Genomic DNA, 26,469 nt, shown 5'->3' with positions numbered 1-26,469 from the left:
GCTCGGTCGCGAATGAAGCCCCGCCGCGCTGCGGATCTCCGCTGGTGTTTGATGACGCCAGCACTTTGGAGGGCCATCGGAGCCTGGATGTTGACGCTACTCTGCAGCCTTTCAAGTTTAAAACGTTTGTCTTCACCCCACTGAGGTTTTCATTTTTTGATGGATTATTTTGCACTTCACGAGCCACTCACTGGAGTAATACGTTTTTGGCACTACAAAGACCAGCAGGCAGCGCTCGCTGTCACGCCCACTGGGGCATGGTACTTGAACAACAGGTGGTGCCAATTGACTCTTGAACTGCTTTCACATCACAGCCCGTGACCAAGTGCTCAGGAAGCACGAAACGCGTCGGGCGTTTGAATTTGGATGACATCGCTTTGACCAGGAGGCTGTTGTTCACATCCTGATTAAATGGCTGAAATACAACCTGTGGCTGTGAGGCTTTATTCAAAAGGGCAAACTTTATTTGATGATTCTAAGCGGCCAGGCTCGGTCGCGAATGAAGCCCCGCCGCGCTGCGGATCTCCGCTGGTGTTTGATGACGCCAGCACTTTGGAGGGCCATCGGAGCCTGGATGTTGACGCTACTCTGCAGCCTTTCAAGTTTAAAACGTTTGTCTTCACCCCACTGAGGTTTTCATTTTTTGATGGATTATTTTGCACTTCACGAGCCACTCACTGGAGTAATACGTTTTTGGCACTACAAAGACCAGCAGGCAGCGCTCGCTGTCACGCCCACTGGGGCATGGTACTTGAACAACAGGTGGTGCCAATTGACTCTTGAACTGCTTTCACATCACAGCCCGTGACCAAGTGCTCAGGAAGCACGAAACGCGTCGGGCGTTTGAATTTGGATGACATCGCTTTGACCAGGAGGCTGTTGTTCACATCCTGATTAAATGGCTGAAATACAACCTGTGGCTGTGAGGCTTTATTCAAAAGGGCAAACTTTATTTGATGATTCTAAGCGGCCAGGCTCGGTCGCGAATGAAGCCCCGCCGCGCTGCGGATCTCCGCTGGTGTTTGATGACGCCAGCACTTTGGAGGGCCATCGGAGCCTGGATGTTGACGCTACTCTGCAGCCTTTCAAGTTTAAAACGTTTGTCTTCACCCCACTGAGGTTTTCATTTTTTGATGGATTATTTTGCACTTCACGAGCCACTCACTGGAGTAATACGTTTTTGGCACTACAAAGACCAGCAGGCAGCGCTCGCTGTCACGCCCACTGGGGCATGGTACTTGAACAACAGGTGGTGCCAATTGACTCTTGAACTGCTTTCACATCACAGCCCGTGACCAAGTGCTCAGGAAGCACGAAACGCGTCGGGCGTTTGAATTTGGATGACATCGCTTTGACCAGGAGGCTGTTGTTCACATCCTGATTAAATGGCTGAAATACAACCTGTGGCTGTGAGGCTTTATTCAAAAGGGCAAACTTTATTTGATGATTCTAAGCGGCCAGGCTCGGTCGCGAATGAAGCCCCGCCGCGCTGCGGATCTCCGCTGGTGTTTGATGACGCCAGCACTTTGGAGGGCCATCGGAGCCTGGATGTTGACGCTACTCTGCAGCCTTTCAAGTTTAAAACGTTTGTCTTCACCCCACTGAGGTTTTCATTTTTTGATGGATTATTTTGCACTTCACGAGCCACTCACTGGAGTAATACGTTTTTGGCACTACAAAGACCAGCAGGCAGCGCTCGCTGTCACGCCCACTGGGGCATGGTACTTGAACAACAGGTGGTGCCAATTGACTCTTGAACTGCTTTCACATCACAGCCCGTGACCAAGTGCTCAGGAAGCACGAAACGCGTCGGGCGTTTGAATTTGGATGACATCGCTTTGACCAGGAGGCTGTTGTTCACATCCTGATTAAATGGCTGAAATACAACCTGTGGCTGTGAGGCTTTATTCAAAAGGGCAAACTTTATTTGATGATTCTAAGCGGCCAGGCTCGGTCGCGAATGAAGCCCCGCCGCGCTGCGGATCTCCGCTGGTGTTTGATGACGCCAGCACTTTGGAGGGCCATCGGAGCCTGGATGTTGACGCTACTCTGCAGCCTTTCAAGTTTAAAACGTTTGTCTTCACCCCACTGAGGTTTTCATTTTTTGATGGATTATTTTGCACTTCACGAGCCACTCACTGGAGTAATACGTTTTTGGCACTACAAAGACCAGCAGGCAGCGCTCGCTGTCACGCCCACTGGGGCATGGTACTTGAACAACAGGTGGTGCCAATTGACTCTTGAACTGCTTTCACATCACAGCCCGTGACCAAGTGCTCAGGAAGCACGAAACGCGTCGGGCGTTTGAATTTGGATGACATCGCTTTGACCAGGAGGCTGTTGTTCACATCCTGATTAAATGGCTGAAATACAACCTGTGGCTGTGAGGCTTTATTCAAAAGGGCAAACTTTATTTGATGATTCTAAGCGGCCAGGCTCGGTCGCGAATGAAGCCCCGCCGCGCTGCGGATCTCCGCTGGTGTTTGATGACGCCAGCACTTTGGAGGGCCATCGGAGCCTGGATGTTGACGCTACTCTGCAGCCTTTCAAGTTTAAAACGTTTGTCTTCACCCCACTGAGGTTTTCATTTTTTGATGGATTATTTTGCACTTCACGAGCCACTCACTGGAGTAATACGTTTTTGGCACTACAAAGACCAGCAGGCAGCGCTCGCTGTCACGCCCACTGGGGCATGGTACTTGAACAACAGGTGGTGCCAATTGACTCTTGAACTGCTTTCACATCACAGCCCGTGACCAAGTGCTCAGGAAGCACGAAACGCGTCGGGCGTTTGAATTTGGATGACATCGCTTTGACCAGGAGGCTGTTGTTCACATCCTGATTAAATGGCTGAAATACAACCTGTGGCTGTGAGGCTTTATTCAAAAGGGCAAACTTTATTTGATGATTCTAAGCGGCCAGGCTCGGTCGCGAATGAAGCCCCGCCGCGCTGCGGATCTCCGCTGGTGTTTGATGACGCCAGCACTTTGGAGGGCCATCGGAGCCTGGATGTTGACGCTACTCTGCAGCCTTTCAAGTTTAAAACGTTTGTCTTCACCCCACTGAGGTTTTCATTTTTTGATGGATTATTTTGCACTTCACGAGCCACTCACTGGAGTAATACGTTTTTGGCACTACAAAGACCAGCAGGCAGCGCTCGCTGTCACGCCCACTGGGGCATGGTACTTGAACAACAGGTGGTGCCAATTGACTCTTGAACTGCTTTCACATCACAGCCCGTGACCAAGTGCTCAGGAAGCACGAAACGCGTCGGGCGTTTGAATTTGGATGACATCGCTTTGACCAGGAGGCTGTTGTTCACATCCTGATTAAATGGCTGAAATACAACCTGTGGCTGTGAGGCTTTATTCAAAAGGGCAAACTTTATTTGATGATTCTAAGCGGCCAGGCTCGGTCGCGAATGAAGCCCCGCCGCGCTGCGGATCTCCGCTGGTGTTTGATGACGCCAGCACTTTGGAGGGCCATCGGAGCCTGGATGTTGACGCTACTCTGCAGCCTTTCAAGTTTAAAACGTTTGTCTTCACCCCACTGAGGTTTTCATTTTTTGATGGATTATTTTGCACTTCACGAGCCACTCACTGGAGTAATACGTTTTTGGCACTACAAAGACCAGCAGGCAGCGCTCGCTGTCACGCCCACTGGGGCATGGTACTTGAACAACAGGTGGTGCCAATTGACTCTTGAACTGCTTTCACATCACAGCCCGTGACCAAGTGCTCAGGAAGCACGAAACGCGTCGGGCGTTTGAATTTGGATGACATCGCTTTGACCAGGAGGCTGTTGTTCACATCCTGATTAAATGGCTGAAATACAACCTGTGGCTGTGAGGCTTTATTCAAAAGGGCAAACTTTATTTGATGATTCTAAGCGGCCAGGCTCGGTCGCGAATGAAGCCCCGCCGCGCTGCGGATCTCCGCTGGTGTTTGATGACGCCAGCACTTTGGAGGGCCATCGGAGCCTGGATGTTGACGCTACTCTGCAGCCTTTCAAGTTTAAAACGTTTGTCTTCACCCCACTGAGGTTTTCATTTTTTGATGGATTATTTTGCACTTCACGAGCCACTCACTGGAGTAATACGTTTTTGGCACTACAAAGACCAGCAGGCAGCGCTCGCTGTCACGCCCACTGGGGCATGGTACTTGAACAACAGGTGGTGCCAATTGACTCTTGAACTGCTTTCACATCACAGCCCGTGACCAAGTGCTCAGGAAGCACGAAACGCGTCGGGCGTTTGAATTTGGATGACATCGCTTTGACCAGGAGGCTGTTGTTCACATCCTGATTAAATGGCTGAAATACAACCTGTGGCTGTGAGGCTTTATTCAAAAGGGCAAACTTTATTTGATGATTCTAAGCGGCCAGGCTCGGTCGCGAATGAAGCCCCGCCGCGCTGCGGATCTCCGCTGGTGTTTGATGACGCCAGCACTTTGGAGGGCCATCGGAGCCTGGATGTTGACGCTACTCTGCAGCCTTTCAAGTTTAAAACGTTTGTCTTCACCCCACTGAGGTTTTCATTTTTTGATGGATTATTTTGCACTTCACGAGCCACTCACTGGAGTAATACGTTTTTGGCACTACAAAGACCAGCAGGCAGCGCTCGCTGTCACGCCCACTGGGGCATGGTACTTGAACAACAGGTGGTGCCAATTGACTCTTGAACTGCTTTCACATCACAGCCCGTGACCAAGTGCTCAGGAAGCACGAAACGCGTCGGGCGTTTGAATTTGGATGACATCGCTTTGACCAGGAGGCTGTTGTTCACATCCTGATTAAATGGCTGAAATACAACCTGTGGCTGTGAGGCTTTATTCAAAAGGGCAAACTTTATTTGATGATTCTAAGCGGCCAGGCTCGGTCGCGAATGAAGCCCCGCCGCGCTGCGGATCTCCGCTGGTGTTTGATGACGCCAGCACTTTGGAGGGCCATCGGAGCCTGGATGTTGACGCTACTCTGCAGCCTTTCAAGTTTAAAACGTTTGTCTTCACCCCACTGAGGTTTTCATTTTTTGATGGATTATTTTGCACTTCACGAGCCACTCACTGGAGTAATACGTTTTTGGCACTACAAAGACCAGCAGGCAGCGCTCGCTGTCACGCCCACTGGGGCATGGTACTTGAACAACAGGTGGTGCCAATTGACTCTTGAACTGCTTTCACATCACAGCCCGTGACCAAGTGCTCAGGAAGCACGAAACGCGTCGGGCGTTTGAATTTGGATGACATCGCTTTGACCAGGAGGCTGTTGTTCACATCCTGATTAAATGGCTGAAATACAACCTGTGGCTGTGAGGCTTTATTCAAAAGGGCAAACTTTATTTGATGATTCTAAGCGGCCAGGCTCGGTCGCGAATGAAGCCCCGCCGCGCTGCGGATCTCCGCTGGTGTTTGATGACGCCAGCACTTTGGAGGGCCATCGGAGCCTGGATGTTGACGCTACTCTGCAGCCTTTCAAGTTTAAAACGTTTGTCTTCACCCCACTGAGGTTTTCATTTTTTGATGGATTATTTTGCACTTCACGAGCCACTCACTGGAGTAATACGTTTTTGGCACTACAAAGACCAGCAGGCAGCGCTCGCTGTCACGCCCACTGGGGCATGGTACTTGAACAACAGGTGGTGCCAATTGACTCTTGAACTGCTTTCACATCACAGCCCGTGACCAAGTGCTCAGGAAGCACGAAACGCGTCGGGCGTTTGAATTTGGATGACATCGCTTTGACCAGGAGGCTGTTGTTCACATCCTGATTAAATGGCTGAAATACAACCTGTGGCTGTGAGGCTTTATTCAAAAGGGCAAACTTTATTTGATGATTCTAAGCGGCCAGGCTCGGTCGCGAATGAAGCCCCGCCGCGCTGCGGATCTCCGCTGGTGTTTGATGACGCCAGCACTTTGGAGGGCCATCGGAGCCTGGATGTTGACGCTACTCTGCAGCCTTTCAAGTTTAAAACGTTTGTCTTCACCCCACTGAGGTTTTCATTTTTTGATGGATTATTTTGCACTTCACGAGCCACTCACTGGAGTAATACGTTTTTGGCACTACAAAGACCAGCAGGCAGCGCTCGCTGTCACGCCCACTGGGGCATGGTACTTGAACAACAGGTGGTGCCAATTGACTCTTGAACTGCTTTCACATCACAGCCCGTGACCAAGTGCTCAGGAAGCACGAAACGCGTCGGGCGTTTGAATTTGGATGACATCGCTTTGACCAGGAGGCTGTTGTTCACATCCTGATTAAATGGCTGAAATACAACCTGTGGCTGTGAGGCTTTATTCAAAAGGGCAAACTTTATTTGATGATTCTAAGCGGCCAGGCTCGGTCGCGAATGAAGCCCCGCCGCGCTGCGGATCTCCGCTGGTGTTTGATGACGCCAGCACTTTGGAGGGCCATCGGAGCCTGGATGTTGACGCTACTCTGCAGCCTTTCAAGTTTAAAACGTTTGTCTTCACCCCACTGAGGTTTTCATTTTTTGATGGATTATTTTGCACTTCACGAGCCACTCACTGGAGTAATACGTTTTTGGCACTACAAAGACCAGCAGGCAGCGCTCGCTGTCACGCCCACTGGGGCATGGTACTTGAACAACAGGTGGTGCCAATTGACTCTTGAACTGCTTTCACATCACAGCCCGTGACCAAGTGCTCAGGAAGCACGAAACGCGTCGGGCGTTTGAATTTGGATGACATCGCTTTGACCAGGAGGCTGTTGTTCACATCCTGATTAAATGGCTGAAATACAACCTGTGGCTGTGAGGCTTTATTCAAAAGGGCAAACTTTATTTGATGATTCTAAGCGGCCAGGCTCGGTCGCGAATGAAGCCCCGCCGCGCTGCGGATCTCCGCTGGTGTTTGATGACGCCAGCACTTTGGAGGGCCATCGGAGCCTGGATGTTGACGCTACTCTGCAGCCTTTCAAGTTTAAAACGTTTGTCTTCACCCCACTGAGGTTTTCATTTTTTGATGGATTATTTTGCACTTCACGAGCCACTCACTGGAGTAATACGTTTTTGGCACTACAAAGACCAGCAGGCAGCGCTCGCTGTCACGCCCACTGGGGCATGGTACTTGAACAACAGGTGGTGCCAATTGACTCTTGAACTGCTTTCACATCACAGCCCGTGACCAAGTGCTCAGGAAGCACGAAACGCGTCGGGCGTTTGAATTTGGATGACATCGCTTTGACCAGGAGGCTGTTGTTCACATCCTGATTAAATGGCTGAAATACAACCTGTGGCTGTGAGGCTTTATTCAAAAGGGCAAACTTTATTTGATGATTCTAAGCGGCCAGGCTCGGTCGCGAATGAAGCCCCGCCGCGCTGCGGATCTCCGCTGGTGTTTGATGACGCCAGCACTTTGGAGGGCCATCGGAGCCTGGATGTTGACGCTACTCTGCAGCCTTTCAAGTTTAAAACGTTTGTCTTCACCCCACTGAGGTTTTCATTTTTTGATGGATTATTTTGCACTTCACGAGCCACTCACTGGAGTAATACGTTTTTGGCACTACAAAGACCAGCAGGCAGCGCTCGCTGTCACGCCCACTGGGGCATGGTACTTGAACAACAGGTGGTGCCAATTGACTCTTGAACTGCTTTCACATCACAGCCCGTGACCAAGTGCTCAGGAAGCACGAAACGCGTCGGGCGTTTGAATTTGGATGACATCGCTTTGACCAGGAGGCTGTTGTTCACATCCTGATTAAATGGCTGAAATACAACCTGTGGCTGTGAGGCTTTATTCAAAAGGGCAAACTTTATTTGATGATTCTAAGCGGCCAGGCTCGGTCGCGAATGAAGCCCCGCCGCGCTGCGGATCTCCGCTGGTGTTTGATGACGCCAGCACTTTGGAGGGCCATCGGAGCCTGGATGTTGACGCTACTCTGCAGCCTTTCAAGTTTAAAACGTTTGTCTTCACCCCACTGAGGTTTTCATTTTTTGATGGATTATTTTGCACTTCACGAGCCACTCACTGGAGTAATACGTTTTTGGCACTACAAAGACCAGCAGGCAGCGCTCGCTGTCACGCCCACTGGGGCATGGTACTTGAACAACAGGTGGTGCCAATTGACTCTTGAACTGCTTTCACATCACAGCCCGTGACCAAGTGCTCAGGAAGCACGAAACGCGTCGGGCGTTTGAATTTGGATGACATCGCTTTGACCAGGAGGCTGTTGTTCACATCCTGATTAAATGGCTGAAATACAACCTGTGGCTGTGAGGCTTTATTCAAAAGGGCAAACTTTATTTGATGATTCTAAGCGGCCAGGCTCGGTCGCGAATGAAGCCCCGCCGCGCTGCGGATCTCCGCTGGTGTTTGATGACGCCAGCACTTTGGAGGGCCATCGGAGCCTGGATGTTGACGCTACTCTGCAGCCTTTCAAGTTTAAAACGTTTGTCTTCACCCCACTGAGGTTTTCATTTTTTGATGGATTATTTTGCACTTCACGAGCCACTCACTGGAGTAATACGTTTTTGGCACTACAAAGACCAGCAGGCAGCGCTCGCTGTCACGCCCACTGGGGCATGGTACTTGAACAACAGGTGGTGCCAATTGACTCTTGAACTGCTTTCACATCACAGCCCGTGACCAAGTGCTCAGGAAGCACGAAACGCGTCGGGCGTTTGAATTTGGATGACATCGCTTTGACCAGGAGGCTGTTGTTCACATCCTGATTAAATGGCTGAAATACAACCTGTGGCTGTGAGGCTTTATTCAAAAGGGCAAACTTTATTTGATGATTCTAAGCGGCCAGGCTCGGTCGCGAATGAAGCCCCGCCGCGCTGCGGATCTCCGCTGGTGTTTGATGACGCCAGCACTTTGGAGGGCCATCGGAGCCTGGATGTTGACGCTACTCTGCAGCCTTTCAAGTTTAAAACGTTTGTCTTCACCCCACTGAGGTTTTCATTTTTTGATGGATTATTTTGCACTTCACGAGCCACTCACTGGAGTAATACGTTTTTGGCACTACAAAGACCAGCAGGCAGCGCTCGCTGTCACGCCCACTGGGGCATGGTACTTGAACAACAGGTGGTGCCAATTGACTCTTGAACTGCTTTCACATCACAGCCCGTGACCAAGTGCTCAGGAAGCACGAAACGCGTCGGGCGTTTGAATTTGGATGACATCGCTTTGACCAGGAGGCTGTTGTTCACATCCTGATTAAATGGCTGAAATACAACCTGTGGCTGTGAGGCTTTATTCAAAAGGGCAAACTTTATTTGATGATTCTAAGCGGCCAGGCTCGGTCGCGAATGAAGCCCCGCCGCGCTGCGGATCTCCGCTGGTGTTTGATGACGCCAGCACTTTGGAGGGCCATCGGAGCCTGGATGTTGACGCTACTCTGCAGCCTTTCAAGTTTAAAACGTTTGTCTTCACCCCACTGAGGTTTTCATTTTTTGATGGATTATTTTGCACTTCACGAGCCACTCACTGGAGTAATACGTTTTTGGCACTACAAAGACCAGCAGGCAGCGCTCGCTGTCACGCCCACTGGGGCATGGTACTTGAACAACAGGTGGTGCCAATTGACTCTTGAACTGCTTTCACATCACAGCCCGTGACCAAGTGCTCAGGAAGCACGAAACGCGTCGGGCGTTTGAATTTGGATGACATCGCTTTGACCAGGAGGCTGTTGTTCACATCCTGATTAAATGGCTGAAATACAACCTGTGGCTGTGAGGCTTTATTCAAAAGGGCAAACTTTATTTGATGATTCTAAGCGGCCAGGCTCGGTCGCGAATGAAGCCCCGCCGCGCTGCGGATCTCCGCTGGTGTTTGATGACGCCAGCACTTTGGAGGGCCATCGGAGCCTGGATGTTGACGCTACTCTGCAGCCTTTCAAGTTTAAAACGTTTGTCTTCACCCCACTGAGGTTTTCATTTTTTGATGGATTATTTTGCACTTCACGAGCCACTCACTGGAGTAATACGTTTTTGGCACTACAAAGACCAGCAGGCAGCGCTCGCTGTCACGCCCACTGGGGCATGGTACTTGAACAACAGGTGGTGCCAATTGACTCTTGAACTGCTTTCACATCACAGCCCGTGACCAAGTGCTCAGGAAGCACGAAACGCGTCGGGCGTTTGAATTTGGATGACATCGCTTTGACCAGGAGGCTGTTGTTCACATCCTGATTAAATGGCTGAAATACAACCTGTGGCTGTGAGGCTTTATTCAAAAGGGCAAACTTTATTTGATGATATATATATATATATATATATATTTTTTTTTTTTTTGATGCACTTGGTTACTCACTCGGGACGCACACGGATTTGCACAGGTAACCAGCCTTTATTTGAGGTATGGACACTGTCGTTTGCGGGCTTATTTCAGCAGCTTTCCGAAACGCGTTTCGGGTTTCCCCTTCTTCTTGGGCAATCGGAAAGATCGTGCTGTGGTAGGCAACTTCCTCATTAAATACAAAGTCCCGCCCCAATGGGCTAAATGAAGACCTCTTGGAGTCGTAGTCCTTATTATTCCAAATGTGATCAGAGCGCACTTATGACTGGTGAATCCCCTTCACACGGCCCCCTCGGAATCCTGGGATGGTGCTATCCCGGCGGATGAGCCTCCGCCTTGATATTTGATGCACTTGGTTACTCACTCGGGACGCACACGGATTTGCACAGGTAACCAGCCTTTATTTGAGGTATGGACACTGTCGTTTGCGGGCTTATTTCAGCAGCTTTCCGAAACGCCGACGCGTTTCGGGTTTCCCCTTCTTCTTGGGCAATCGGAAAGATCGTGCTGTGGTAGGCAACTCCCTCATTAAATACAAAGTCCCGCCCCAATGGGCTAAATGAAGACCTCTGGGAGTCGTAGTCCTTATTATTCCAAATGTGATCAGAGCGCACTTATGACTGCCAGATAGAGCCCTTCGTGGGCCCCCGCGCACTTCTGTGTCCTCAATCCTTCGTGCAGACCACGTATTGTGGATGGTGAATCCCCTTCACACGGCCCCCTCGGAATCCTGAGGTGGCAAATGATGAGGCAGGAAAACGGTGCTCCAGCTGGAAAGAAAAATGCAAACTTATTATGCCTTAAATACTATTATATTGTATAAAAAACGGTTCAATAAAGGGCACTTAAAAATGTTAGGTAAAAAATAGTGTGTATAGCAGATACCAGGATTGAGTGTAGGATTTTATTTATACACGAGAAACACACTCAGTACCATTGTCCCACAGCCCAGACCATCGAAAGAGAGAGAGGAAGTTAACAATATGGTGATTATACTAATCGGTTTTAAATTTTGACCAAGCACATGCTGTGAACCACCATGCCTTAACAGCGACATTTTTGTGGTAAAGGCATATGAGTTTTCAAAATATTTGTTGTAAAAACATGTGTGGTAATGACGCTTGCGTATGGCATGGTAAAGGCATGCGTGGTATTCGTTGTACGACCCATAGAAAATAGCTATCTTAATGCTTTACAAATGTTTTTGCTTGGGCATTGTATATTCATGCATTTTTTGAAGAAAGACATCTTAATTTTCAGCGTTATGAAATTTGAATACAGTGTTTTTCTAAATTATGCTTCAGTAGCTTGGTAATAAGTAATTTAAATTGTGATCTTAATTTTGTGGTTTCTGCAATTTTTTTAAACTTTCTTTTCAGGCCATGGGAATCAATGATTTGTTGTCTTTTGACTTCATGGACGCTCCTCCAATGGAAACCCTCATCACGGCCATGGAGCAGCTGTACACACTTGGAGCTCTGGACGATGAAGGACTTCTAACCCGACTTGGGCGTAGGGTGCGTTTTAGGGTGTTCCATTTACAGTGACTCTATTTAGTTAGCATGGTTTCTTTTACTTGGATCGTTTTCCTGCCAGGCTCTTTCAGCTCAGTGTATGGTTGGGTTTTTTGGTGTCAGTTCTTAACTAAAAAGCAGTAGAACAATGTATTTATTCAATTCGGGGGCTCAACATGCGTCTTTTCTTTTTGACATTTAGAAGTAAACATTGTTAATGTAGGGAGCTAATTTTTTTGTCCTTTGTATCGTCTTCAGATGGCAGAGTTTCCCCTGGAGCCCATGCTGTGTAAAATGTTGATCATGTCTGTGCACCTGGCTTGCAGTGAAGAAATGTTAACCATTGTCTCAATGCTTTCTGTACAGAATGTTTTTTACCGACCAAAGGTATGAAACTCTAAACTAAATTGTAAAACGTTTAGCTTATTTGTGCTGTTTTTGTTTATGTCGCTAGCATTTACCTAATTTATATCCTGTCTAATAAGGAACAGTAACATTTGTTAAATGTAGACAACAATCAAGTGAAAGTGCACTTCTTCTGTGCTGGTGTGTGAAAGGTTTGCATACACTTCTGCATCTATTGCCATTATTAAAGTATTTCTGCTTCAGGCTAGCACTGGAAAGCTTTTTGGAGAAAAACAATTGTGTAATTATGTTTTGAGGGGAAATTGAAAGGAGCAGTTATGAGTGATATTTGAGCTTTAAAGTATCATTGGAAAACTATAGTGGAACGTAGATGCCAACCAAAGATTCACAAACCTATGACTTCACCATAGATGTGTCTGCCGTACAACCAAAAGCCAAATCAATGCCTCTGGCCTCTAGGCAAATACATTTTTCAGAACTATTAGGTGTAAAGAGTTTTACAGAAACCTTGTATGGAAGTTCAGGCTCATGTCCACACACACAGCCTTGAACAGAAACTCAGCTCGAAGTCGAAGACCATCCCTTATCAGGACTTCAACCTCAACCATACTCGCTAGCTCAAAGAGATGATAAGCTCCGAGCTGTATCTCAAGTTCTACACAAAAGACCAGTTCTTGTCTGAACATAAGTTAAACATCTGCATCGGACCTAGGTTAGATACTACGCTGTCCATATTGACCAACTACGTCAATGATTGTACCACCCGACAGACACTTATTCCCATTAAAAGTGACAAAGCCAGGGTTTTCAATATTCTTCTCAATTCCCTTAAGTGTGTACAATCCAACTACTCTGGTTTATCACAAAGTCTCACTAAAACAATAATGTCTACTACCATCCACACTCCCCACCTTACATCCAATGAAAAAATGTGTGGGAGGAGAGAGAGAGTACCTCCCGGTAGAACCGCAAACGGGGTTGCTGGCTAACAATCACCAGTTTACCCACTTCTCATCATCGGTGACTCTCTCTCTTCAGTGAAAGAAGAAAAGAAAGTAAAAAAAGAGTGCTTGTTCTCCTTTTTGGGAACCATAAGCAATTGTGATAAAACACGTGATAGTAAGACAAAATAGACAGTGCTTACTATTTTGTACATATGTCCAAAGAATCCTAGTGAGAAAAAATAAATGTGATTCTCACCATTAAAAATGGTAAGGCTTGCTGGCCACCCGACTTTTATTCCAAGCTGCAAGCCCTCTAAATTAAACAATGGTTCCTATCAAACCAAATCTAATTCTTTATTGCCAACATGTTTCGTTGCTTTATTCTTGCGCAATTTCATTAGGGCTAAAAAGGGGTTCACCTTCTCGATCTTTCACTTCATATTTATATAGACACCTGTGATGGTAGATAACAACATATAAAATACTTTAGCCATTTGTAAAAAAAAAACACATGCCTCCTGCACAGGCAATGTGAATTTCAAAAATTATAGTGGCACTTAGATCATTTAGAGCATAATTACCTCTAGGTTGTGAAGTTACAGCATACCCACAACCCTCCTCATCGGGTCAAACGTGTCAATCGATCACGTGTCCCTAAGAAAACCATCCACAATCTGGTCCTCTGTAATTGTATGTAAACACAGTTTACACGCAACAATATCAAAAATGCATGGTTTACATATTGCCCAAATCATACCCTCTTGTTGTATACTCCTATCATAGTTTTTTAGTCCATTCTCATGAAAATGGTCTCAACCTAATAGTTATGCTCTCAGTGCATCTTGAAACAATTTACGTGGCTGGAAGGGAAAACAACAAACGAGCTGCTCGCGCTATCATCACCAATTCCCAAACTCGCAACTACTGGCTGCCACGCTTTATATAAACGGGCATCTCACCGACCGGTACAGACCCTCTTACCAGTGCCGCGTCCCACTGGCGTTTTCAGGAGCTCCGACTCCGAGCAACCGACGCCGTGTGATTTAACTCGTACTGTGATCCCACCCAGCCACTGTGTCTACAGTACCACGTGACGCGCGATGGAAACAATCATGGAGGCCATCTTTAAATGTAGCAGAAGGGGACTTTTGCTGTTCACTCAGGCTGAATTTCGTATTGCGAGTGTCATATACAAAACGTGCCTATTTCTTTCAGAGCTCATTCCTAATCCCAAGGCACTAAAGCGGAATAGAGTGTACCGTTTTCACATATGGAAAAACATTGCATCCAACCACTAAGTCTCATATCGGAGTTTCAGCTGACCGTCATCCCCAGCCACTCGTGTGCGCTTGTGTACCTCTATACTCCACGGGAATGCCTAGTGGTTTCCAATCCCCACTATTACTGATTCGCCATGTCGGCCATCTTAGAGAGGGATGTGCACTGTGTAAAGTTTTCCATATTCAAATAACTACCTCCAGCTTTCCACATCGTCCCGCCTTGGATTAAAACGATACATTTAGCAGCATGTTACAGTGTTATACTGCTGCCTATAAAACAATCTTCCATTAGTTCAGAACAATGCTACCTGGATCATTGATTTTCATCCAATCTTAAAGGGACAAACACCGACACCAGACATTAGAGGCCATGTTAGTCGTCCTGAACTTTATTAAAGGGGAGGCCATTGTCTTATCGTCGCTCTGTAAGGGGAAACTACCCACGCATTACTCCCATCATGGGTGATGCTATCCATTGCAAGGGGGGAATGGTATAAACCGGCCAGAATGTATCACAGCCTAATGTTGTTCACATATACTCAACCACCTCACCAAGGCCCTCTAAAGTAAATGTACTGTCATAATTTCCATCCCACATACACAGTATACTTGTCTGTCTAGCAGAATCAATGTTTGCTGATCTTATTTCATTCAATGGAGTCATTTAAACCCTCCCTATCTGCTCGTTCTGAAAAGATCCATCTGGCCTCCTTCCTAGCCAGTATGTTCTCAATGTTATGTGTTTGTCCAAGCACCCTCTCTAGGACCATCCACCTGAGATCCCTGGGTTTGTGTCCTTTTTCGCTAAAGTGTTGTACCAAACTGTAGACAGTTTTTTGGCTTTGATGGGGCTGAGATGTTCCTGTATTCGCACCTTCACCTTACGTGATGTCAAACCGATATATTGAAGCCCGCAGCCGCAGGTTAGTCTGTAAATTACATGAGATGTATTGCAATGACTGTATTTCATAAGGAACCAAGTCCTCCCATCACGTAGACTTACCTCTTTTGTTGTCTGAGTCAGGTTTCATACAGAGCAACTCCCACACGGGTAATGTCCAGTGTGGGAGGGAGTTAACATATGGAGCAGTGGGAATGCGTTGTGGACCAGCTTATCCTTAAGATTGGGAGCTCTTTTAAAAGCAAATCGTGGAGGTGGCATCTTATTAGTAGCAGTATCAAGAATGGACCAGTGTTTCCTCACAATTTGTCTCATCTTGGTAGAAAGGGATCAAAAGTCGCAACAACTGGTATACATTCTTGCTTCTCCTTCATTCCTTTCCAGGAGTGCTTCTTGTGAGTTGACTGTTCTCATAGGGTATTCCCTCACTGTAAGTTTGTTCACCAATTCCTCAGACTGTTCCATAAAAGTTTCAGTAGTGGAGCAGTTGCGCAAAAAGTGAACCACGGGGAGGTTATCCCTTAAAGCTCTAGGATGGAACGACCCATAGTGGAGTAGGGAATTCCTGTCCGATGTATTGTGGTGGACATTTGTAGCCAACCTCCATTCCACTGCCGCAATGTCCACATCAAGGTATACGGCGGATGTATTGCTAATAGACCACGTGAAGCGGAGGCAGTCATCAGCCTGATTCAGCCACGTCAGAAAGCTCAGGAGATGGTCCCCTGTACCTGTCCAGATACAGAGGACATCATCAATATATCTCCGCCACAGGGAGATATTCTCCCCGAAGGGATTCCCGTGTGTGGTTGACCACATTCACCTCAAACTGGCCCACATAAATGCAGGCCAGACTTGGGGCGAATGTGGCCCCCATAGAAGTCCCAGACACTTGTAGATACAACTGATTTTTATATTCAAAGAAGTTTTTTGTCAATGCTAGTTCGATACATTGCATGACAAAGAACGGAGGGGTGTCAAAAAACCATTCTAGGTCCCCCAGTGCCCGCGCTGCTGCCACCAGCGTGGCATCCTGGGGGATGCTGGTGTAAAGTGATTCAATATCAATAGTCACCAGCAGCTGGGATTCAGGATCAAACTCAACGTCCTTCAGAATATTCAAAATGTCAGTGGCATCCTGTACATAAGAGTGTTGTGTAATGACTGCCTCTCTCAAATAGAAGTCTGCGAATTGAGACAGAGGCTCTAACACAGATTGAATGCCCAAGACAATCGGGCGCCCGGGGGGGTGGACGCTGAGACTTGTGGATTTTCGGTAGGATGTAAAATGCCGGCACGCGCGGTTTCTTGTTGACATGGAAATCCGCCTCCTTAGATGTTATCCACTTTTTTTCCACAGCGCCTGCCACCATCCTCTTGATCATGTCAAGAAGTTCAGGCGTGGGGTCCCGCATCAACGGATGATAATTGGTGCGTACCCCCCGAAGTCTCAACACCTCAGCTTTGTAATCACATGTGTTGAGGACGACTACGCCGCCTTTGTCGGCCTGCTTAATCGTCACCAACTGGTTGTCTTGCAATGATTTCACAGCCGACCCCACGCCTGAACTTCTTGAAACAGTGAAACAACGTCATTCCTGCTTATATTTGTCATGACAACCCTTGTTTGCTTTTACAAAATGCTAATGTTGTGTATTTCTGAGGTGAAATTGGATTGTCCTTATTGCCTTGCCTCTGAGGATGTTTTTTCTGTTATGGTTGTGATCCATAGAAGGAAGCGAAGGCTAACATGTTGATGGAAATATTTCAGCTGCAATCTTTCTCTTAGTCTCCACCCCCTTTTAATAGAGCTGTAATCCTTGCAGTGGGGTCTAAATCCAAATCTGCCCCAGATGGTAATTGTCAGGTGGCTAGTCAACATGAAATGATGTAAATTTATATAGAGCATCAAATGCTCAAAGGCGTCAAGACGCTAATCGCTGATCCTGAGAGTAGACTCGGCCTAAGGAGAGAGCCTATAGCAAAGTATTTAACTTTCCTACAGAGAGAAGCGCCAGATTTTTAGGCCTTTTGTGAAAGGAGTGTTCAGCTTCATGAAGGTCAAATGGATGGGGAGGGAATTCCAGAGCCTGGCAGCTGCAACCGAAAAGGCTCTGCCTCCCTATCTCTTTCTCCAAACTCTGGGAATAGCAACTAAACTGTGGACTGCCGAGCGAAGAGGTCTACTAGCGGAATACCATTGGAACATTGTTTTGATTCCACCTGGGCAGGCACTGTACAGTGCTTTATGAACAATGCACATCGCTTTAAAAGTGACATGCTTCTATACAGGAAGCCAGTGAAGTTCAAGCTATTCTCTCAAGACTGATAGGTGCTTGGGGCTATCTAATGTCAACCTTGCTGCTGCATTTTGTACAAGTTGCAGCTTGTTAGGAGTTGTCTTTTAACACCAAGATAGAATGTGTTGCAGTAGTCAATCCTGGAAGAGATTAGTGCTAAGGCTACCTGTGTCCATGCAGGAAAAGGGGTAAATTGCAAAAATCTTCCACAGAGTTCTGAAATTCCAGAAACCGGTCACCACAGTACGATTGACCTGGAGGTCCAGAGACAGATCACTATCCAGTCCTAGAGTTTTTTTGCTGAGTTCATTGAGGTGAGAAGTGTCCCCAGGCTGGCTGGCCATCAGTTCTGGTTCCATACCGATGATTGACTCCCAAACATCAACACCTCACTCTTCTCGCTGTTCAACTTTAGAAATGTATTCCCCATCCACGTGGCCACTGTCTTCATACAGTTGTTGAAGTTGGCCGCCGTGTCTTTTAAGATGGACACGGTGATCTGTGTGTCATTGGCATGATAGGTTTTCCAAAATTTGTGTCTGTACATGCTTTGCCCGAAAGTTTGGTGATTTGGGTATCTTCCTCAAAACAAAACCCTTGCTGTTGTGAAGGTTTGCCGTTGTATTGCTCTAATGCAACATGCTTGCTGGCCTGCTACTCCCTTGTCCTATAGGAGATGGTTCAAATAATGATGAGTAGCCTCCCGGATCACAGTAGAGGTCTATTCACTGAAATTGTGTGAGTTAGCCGGAACTCAACAATTCGATTATGGTTTCATGTCTGGGTGAGCCTGGTCGATGGGCACTTTTCACCAGCGACAGACAGGTCTAGGTTGTCAGATAATTTACAGGCAAAGAATAGGGACATGACTTCTCCCAGGCAAAGAATAGGGACATGACTTCTCCCCGTACCCACCCCTTAAAGCATTGTCTCCTTCTGTATAGTAAACCATAATCAGTCAGTGTATTCCGCACAAGGGAATGGGGCAAATGTTCTCTTTTGTATCAGTCATTCCATAATCAGATTGCCACAATGTGCAGTGTTGCAGCTTTGTATCGGTTTGCTCTAGTTTTTAGTGTCTGAAAAGACCTGCACAAGCTATTGACATTATTCCTAATTAGGAAAGGAGTTGTTCCTTAATTCATCGCTTGTTGGATCTCTCCTACCTTTAGTATTAAAATCCACGGTCTGCTGGCAAGACTCTTACTTGCGTCTGCTGAAGACCTTTGGCCTATACTTCAGTGTGTCTGATGTATGAAAAGGGTTGGAAGGTTGTATACATTAATACCTTGCTTATTACTGATGTTCTGATTTCTTCAAAATCTAAACTGATATTTTTAGTATTTGATGTAAACATTTTATTTTTACGGTAGGACAAGCAAGCTCTTGCTGACCAGAAAAAGGCCAAATTCCATCAGACTGAAGGTGATCACCTCACTTTGCTTGCAGTATACAATTCTTGGAAGAACAACAAATTTTCAAATCCCTGGTGCTATGAGAATTTTATCCAAGCGCGCTCGTTGCGTAGGGCACAAGACATCCGGAAGCAGATGCTGGGTATAATGGACAGGTAAGAGGTGCAAGCAAGAGATTGTGCTTAAAATAGCAGCCTAACATATTATTTCTTGAGAGGTGTGTCCCTATACCACTGCTTGCCTTATACGAACATTGCTTTACTTATACGAACATTGCTGAAGGTTTCCAACTTTCTCAGGATATAGAACACTATTATGAGGTGGCTATTTAAAAAAATCTTAGTTTTAGTACCAATAATGCTGTTACCAGATGGCGAGGATTTTGGTCTCAAGAAATCTTCCTTTTCATTGCAGGCATAAGCTGGATGTCGTATCGTGTGCAAAGGCAACAGTTCGCGTACAGAAAGCAATCTGCAGTGGGTTTTTCCGAAATGCAGCCAAGAAGGATCCCCAGGAAGGATATCGCACTCTTATCGACCAGCAGGTGGTGTACATCCACCCTTCAAGTGCACTATTTAACAGGCAGCCAGAATGGTATGTAAATTTGCTCGCCTCTAAAGCCATTGTTGAGAAGAGAACAGTCTTTCTGTACTAGGAGCCTGCTGATGAAAACAAAAAATATAGTCCATAATGTTCAACTTTGGTGTACTACTTATTCAGATATCCTTGCTCATCATTCCACATCTTTTAAGTAACTCTGACCTGCAAGCATATCTTTCATGTAAGGTTTCTAAATTGTTTGGGTGAAGAGCAAACAATGTATTAAGTGTAAGTGGCCTTTGAGATGTATTTATATTATTGTTTCCATTGCGACTTGAATCACTGCTAGTCATTTGGTAGAAGCTACCTGTCATTGGTGAGCAGGTAATGCCTGGCCTCTTGTGTCTATAGCTGCCTGTCATGGATGAGAAGGTAACGCCTGGCCTCTGGTGCCCGTGTCTGAGGCTGCCTGTCATGTGTGGGAAGCTAACGCCTGGCCTCTGGTGCCCGTGTCTGGGCTGCCTCTCATGGGTGAGAAGGTAACGCCTGGCCGCTGGTGTCCGTGCACGTGTCTGAGGCTGCCTGTCATGGGTGAGACGGTAATGCCTGACTTCCGGTGTCTGTACAAGTATCTGAGGCTGGCTGTCATGGGCGGGAAGGTTATTCCTGGCCTCTTGTGTCCGTGCAAGTATCTGACCTGCCTGCCATGGGTGGGAAGGTAATGCCTGTCCTCTGGTGTCTGTGCAAGTATCTGAAGCTGCCTGTCATGGGTGAGAAGGTAATGCCTGGCCTCTGCTGTTTGTGCAAGTGTCTGAAGCTGCCTGTTTGGGATAAGAGGTAATGCCTGGCCTCTGCTGTCTTTGCAAGTATCTGAGGCGTCCTGTCATGGGTGAGGGGTAATGCCGGGCCTCTGCTGTCTGTGCAAGTATTTGAGGCTGCCAGTCATGGGTGAGAGGTAATGCCTGGCCTCTGCTGTTTGTGCAAGTGTCTGAAGCGGCCTGTAGGGGTTGTGAGGTAATGCCTGGCCTCTGCTGTCGGTGCAAGTGTCTGAGGCTGCCTGTCATGGGTGAGAAGGTAATGCCTGACTTCTGGTGTCCGTGCAAGTATCTGAAGCTGCCTGTCATGGGTGGGAAGGTAATGCCTGGCCTCTGGTGTCTGTGCAAGTATCTGAAGCTGCCTGTCGGGGTGAGAGGTAATGCCTGGCCTCTTGTGTCTGTGCAAGTATCTGAAGCTGCCTGTCATGGGTGGGAAGGTAATGCCTGGCCTCCGGTGCTATGCGAGCTGTGATGATGTAGTTAGGGCTGGGACACTCTGTAATCGTTTGCACTCTATAAGCATGTCATGATGTCATCATCATTATGGTAATTATGTGCAAAGGCTAGTGGAAGAAGCCATGCAAAACAACTTTAGCTGTTGAAGGTGCATTCGTGGAAATCCCATCTTCGCAGATAGTATCAGCACCTCTTTTATAAACTCTTATGCTAGAGTGTCTGCGGTAGCATGTGGTGATTACTCATCTAAATATTGAAATCTTGATTGATTTCTACTGACGCGGGTTTGGCATCAGTTCGGAAAGAGTTTGTACTTTTACTTTAGTTATTCCTCTTTTTAAAAACTCACTGTAAAAAAGTCCCTGCCGCTCTTTTGCGCTCATAGAAATTATTTTTGTTTGCTTTCTCAATGTTTGGAGTATGTTACGTTGTGAATTTATTTTATTTATTTAATAATTTGAAGAGTTTTATAAAGCGCGAACAAGATCCTGGCGGATATCAGAGCGCTATACAGACAGTAAATGTTACATATACAAGCCATAAGAAATAGATCAACACAGCAATACAAAGAAAATAGAAAGAAAAACAATATAGTTATATTTGGCATCATTAAGTGTCTTGTAGTTAAGAGCTTATCTGTCTTTCGTCCTATTGATTCAGCAGACCAAACTCATGTGTATTTCAGGGGGTAAGGCATTCCAAATTCTGGGTGCCATCCCGGAGAATGATCCATTATAGGTTTTTTTCTTATGGAACTTTTGTGGTTTCAGGAGTAATTTTTCTGCATTTCTTGAAAGTCTGGTGCCCCCAGAGATAGTCAGTTTCTGTGCCAGGTAACTGGGGGTCTTTTGATGTAAGGCTCTGTGCGTCATGCATGCAATTTTCAGTTGAATTCTCGCATCTAGGGGTAACCAGTTCAGGGATTGAAGGTCCGGGGATATGTGGGAAAAACGTTTAGATCCAGTTATGAGTCTTGCTACAGCGTTGATTGAGGCTCTAAGGGGTGCAGTTGATGCTTTGGGCAATCCACAAAGGGTGACGCAACCGTATTCCACTCTGGGTATAACCAGAGCTTGTACTGCCTGCTTAAAGTCATTGTGTGGAAGGAAGGGTTTTAGTTTCCTCAATGTGTTTATCTGAAGGTTGGCTCCCTTTGTAACATTACTGATATGTTTTTGCATGTTAAGGCTACTGTCCAAAGTTATTCCAAGTGACTTTGCTGAATCCACAATGACCGGTTGTACATTGAACGCCGTAATATGTTTGATCCAGTCTTGCAATTTCGGGGTTTGGGCCGGTGGGGCTATTAGAAGAAATTCAGTGTTTAGGGCATTCAATTTCAGATGATTTTCTGCCAGCCACGTTTGTGTGTTTCTAAGAGCTGTGTTGAGTAGTTTGATATCCTCTAAGGAGTATATTTTGAGGTATAGCTGTGTATCGTCTGCATACATGTGGTATTGCACATTAGAGGTTTGTAGGATTTCCGTTAGAGGTTCCAGGAAGAGATTAAACAGTGTTGGAGATAGTGCTGATCCTTGCGGTACCCCCAATGTCACTGGGACGGGCTTGGATAGGGTGTTCTTGATTTTGAATTGTTGTGTCCGGTTTTGGAGAAATGAGGTGAACCAATTTAGCACTGCCCCAGATAAGCCCATTCTGTGTTTCAGGAGGTCTAACAGGTTCTCGTGTTTAACCGTATCAAAGGCTGAAGATAGGTCAAGTAGGATGAGTAAACAGGATCCATTTTGGTCAAGTATTTGCAGCGCATCATCAATGATGTGTGTCATGGCTGATTCTGTGCCGTGGCCAGTGCGGAAGCCTGATTGGTGTTGGTTGAGTGGGTCAAAATGATCAATGTGTTTCGTTAGCTGTAGATGTACACATTTTTCAAGCAGCTTTGCTAGGGTGGGGATATTGGAGATTGGGCGATAGTTGCTTAGGTCCGTGGGGTCTGCCGTAGGCTTCTTCAGAATGGGTGAGACCTGGCCTATTTTGAGGATGTCTGGGATGCATCCTTGTTGGAGGGAACTGTTTATGATCTTCGACCAGAGAGGTAGAAGCAATGGGGTGAGGTCTTTGACTGCGTTTGCCGGAAGCGGGTCGGCGGAGTGGTTGGTTGGGTTCAGAGCACTGAGAATTTTGCATAGAGCCACTTCGGAGTAGGAGGAAAATGATGACCAGCTTGCATTATTTTTAGAATTATACTTTGATAGGGGTTGCCCTGGCATGGACATGGGAGTAGGAGAAGTTAGTGTATTCGTTCTGGCGTATAATGTTAGGTCCTTTAGGAAGTTTTTCTTGATGGTGTTGGTCTTGAGGGAGAAGAAGGTGGAGAATTCTTAACAATTTGGCATCGAGCATTCAGAGTCTTGTGGGCACTGAGGTGCCTCCTTAGATTGAGATTTGATCAACTCAAAGAGTTTTTTGGACGGTTTCGTGCCTGGTCTAGTTGGAGGCTTAAGTAATCAGCTTTGGTGCGTTTGATCTTGCGTAAATATGCATTTCTCTTTGACCTAAGGATCATAAGGTGGTTGGAAGACGGTGTTGACCTCCAGATCCGTTCTGCAGTTCTGAGGGAGCGCCTCTCCTCGTTGAGTAAACCATTATACCAGGGTTTAGAGTCTTTCAGAGAGACTCTTTTTAGCTGTAGAGGAGCTACCTCCTGAACTATTGATGTCATGGTCGAGATGTAGTGGTTGGTGAGCTTGTGTACTGTAGTAGATCCTGCGGGGGCAGCAATAAGTTAGTACAGGAGGACGGTAAGGATTTGAGTTTAAGTTTTTTAGGTCTCTTTTCCACACTTTTGGTCTCGTGGGTTGGGCGGAGTTCGTTTTTACCTTTTCCTTAATGATGAAGGTGATGATGTGATGGTCAGACCAGTCGCAAGGTAGGATCGAATCAAGCTGGATGGGACCTGTTTTAGAGATTAGTAAGTCTAGGATCGATCCTTTGTCATGTGTTGGGATGTTGCAGAACTGTGTTAGGTGTAGGTCCGCTAGGAATTTCTTAACACTTGTATGTAGCTATTCTTGTTATAATTTGTAGAGTTCTCATTACCTTGTTCTGCCCCTCTAGAGCTGTTTCAGTCCTGCACAGTGAGACTCTTAAACCATGCTGTGTTTGTGAGGTCCTTTGGGACTGCCTGACATGTCTCCAGAATCATTCATTTCGATAGTAGCCTAGCACTGACCATTCACTATTAGTGAGAATCAATTGAATGTGTTCACACAGGGGTCTGTGTCTGTTGGAAATATCACCATTGTCCTTTTTTACCATCCTTGTAGTTCCTATACCTTGATTAATGCTGCCTATTAAATATAATTCCCACTGTTCTACTTGCTGAAAAGGATATGTTTCATTTACTTGACTTTATTTTCTTTGTATCGAAGGGTTGTGTATCACGAGTTGGTGCTGACCACCAAGGAGTACATGCGAGAGGTTACAACCATTGATCCCCGTTGGCTGGTTGAATTTTCACCAGCTTTCTTTAAAGTCTCGGACCCAACCAAGCTCAGCAAGCAGAAGAAACAACAAAGACTGGAGCCCCTGTACAACCGCTATGAAGAGCCCAATGCCTGGAGAATATCCCGCGCTTTCCGGCGCCGGTGATCACCGGAGAGCACGCAAATTACTTTCAGAAGCCTATTCAGACACTTTAGTCGGCACTGGTGCTGGCGGGAACTATTTGTGCTTCCCAGATAATATAGACTGGGCCTTGAACTTAAAACTGAACATATTTGTATCATTTACCATTACCTACTTTCTTTTTAACAAAGTGGACCTGGTAAATCTGAATCTTAAGCACAAGTCGGGAGTCTTCACTTGCCTGACCAATGGGTTGACTTGTTAACAAGATCATATGTATTGCTTTGCCCTTTGAAACTGAACTCCTCTAAACGTTCTTTTTTTTTTTAAATATATAGACTATCCTTATTTTTATTCCAGTCACTTTCTCTTGATTTCGATACCTACTGTATTTATTTTTCAAGAAGTGTCTGTTGATTGTCAATACCAAATGCTTTATTTAATTGAACAATGTTATGTCGCCTTGGGTGAGTTTGGTGATTGTGGATAGCAAACAAGTCTGAAAGCTCCCAGTAACTCCTAATAAAGTATCTGTGCATTTTTATTTATTTATCGTAAAAAGGGAAGAACTGTTTGGTTTTTGTTGTTGACTGTTTGTCTACCATATAATCAACATGGCCTACTTGCCAGGAAAACATACTAGCACTATAATTAGCCAGATCTGCTCTGCAACAATTGTCTATCCCTCTAGTCAAAGTGCTTGCAGATATGCAATACAGAGATACCCTGCCACACAGTGTGTTATGTGTTTTATTTAGTCTATAAATGTGTCATGATATCACAACATCTTAGCTGCACCGAAGGTCTTTACCATGGTTAACGTCAGCCTGGAGTCTTTCAACAAATTTCGCTTTTCAAATAATGAAAGGATGGTTAGCAGATGTGGTCCATCATTGTAACAACCTGTGTAAAAGTTGCATCCTGTGTTGCCTCCTTTTTTTAGGCTCAAGCACTGTGACCTGACTACTCCAAGAACAACAATTGGTCCTGACATACCTCTTTAAGAACCCAAAGAGGCAAAAGACCCTTGCCATCAAATCAATGAGTCACCGAAAATATTTTCTCATAATCACTGAACAAAGGCGTAAAACAATACACTAGACGAGAGAAAGGCAAAAAAAAACAGAATTCTGAAGACAAAATCTTCTTTATATAGTAATTATAGAATGTGCATAATCAATAAAACATATGACAATAGACGTTTGTCTAGATAGGAAGTGAAGAAATAAGTGCTTATGTGAAAGGTGAACACAGAAAAGGAAAGTCAGAAAAGAAACAATTGAAAATCAATGTATCATAATTATACAGACACAGCACTGGTTGCAATAATTCTAAAATAAGCTAACCAATGGTCTTAGGCCTGTTTTCAACACCGTTTTGATATATTATTAAATGTCTATTTTACAGAATGATGCTGCTTGTTTTAGAATGCACCATCCAATTTCAGGAAGGACCAGCACAGTGTATTCCAGGCCGTGAAATGAGGGGTGTTGACGTTTACAGCCGATTTAGGCATGGAGGGTAACTATAAACCTACGTATGCAGTTCTTTATCAGGACACTCAAAAGACTACATTAGTTAATGCCTGAAAAGGCACGGTCAGTCCCCAACTCCCAATGAATGGGTGGTCATTTACACGGGTATGGACCAGAACAGTGCACAAGTCACGGTGAGTAGGCGGCCACCGCAATGAGGTGGAGAAATGTGGCTCCCTAAATGGCTTCAAAAATGCTGCTGATCGTTGTTCGCTAAGCACCCAGCAAAAGTCAGGTAAGTCGGCGAGTACTTTGCCAAAATAATCTTAATAAATGGCCGTGTGGCAGAAAAGCGGCTTCAAAGGTGCCAATAATCCTTTGGGCCCCCAGCAAAAGCCAGGTAGGCAGGCAAGCACATCGCCAAAGTCATCATAAAAGAGACAGCCGTGCGACAGAACCCGGCAGCTCCTGTCCATGTGCTGGCTTTGAAGCCACTTTTCCGCCGCACAGCCATTTATTAGGAATATTTTGGCGAGGTACTCGCCCTGGATCAAGTTTGCGCTATATAAAACTTTATAAATAAATAAAAACTGAAAAATTGCACTTTTTTAGCCACATTGCACAG

At 46.0% G+C, this 26,469-nt stretch overlaps 1 protein-coding gene across 1 annotated transcript in view; it reads left to right on the top strand.

The window, feature by feature from the left end:
• Window positions 1-24,930, top strand: part of DHX8 (DEAH-box helicase 8) — a 276,052-nt gene extending 251,122 nt beyond the window's left edge. The window contains exons 19-23 of the mRNA XM_078645297.1: window positions 11,633-11,770; window positions 12,026-12,154; window positions 18,932-19,128; window positions 19,388-19,567; window positions 24,174-24,930. Coding sequence (XP_078501423.1) covers window positions 11,633-11,770; window positions 12,026-12,154; window positions 18,932-19,128; window positions 19,388-19,567; window positions 24,174-24,393 — 864 coding nt within the window. The 3' untranslated portion in view covers window positions 24,394-24,930. The remainder of the gene's footprint in view (window positions 1-11,632; window positions 11,771-12,025; window positions 12,155-18,931; window positions 19,129-19,387; window positions 19,568-24,173) is intronic.
• Window positions 24,931-26,469: the final 1,539 nt, after the last annotated feature.

The sequence above is a fragment of the Lissotriton helveticus genome, chromosome 5_1 (genome assembly GCF_964261635.1).
Source record: "Lissotriton helveticus chromosome 5_1, aLisHel1.1, whole genome shotgun sequence".
Classification (NCBI taxonomy): domain Eukaryota; kingdom Metazoa; phylum Chordata; class Amphibia; order Caudata; family Salamandridae; genus Lissotriton; species Lissotriton helveticus.
The sequence above is the reverse complement of the archived record's forward strand: the minus strand, read 5'-3'. Positions and strand labels throughout refer to the sequence as shown.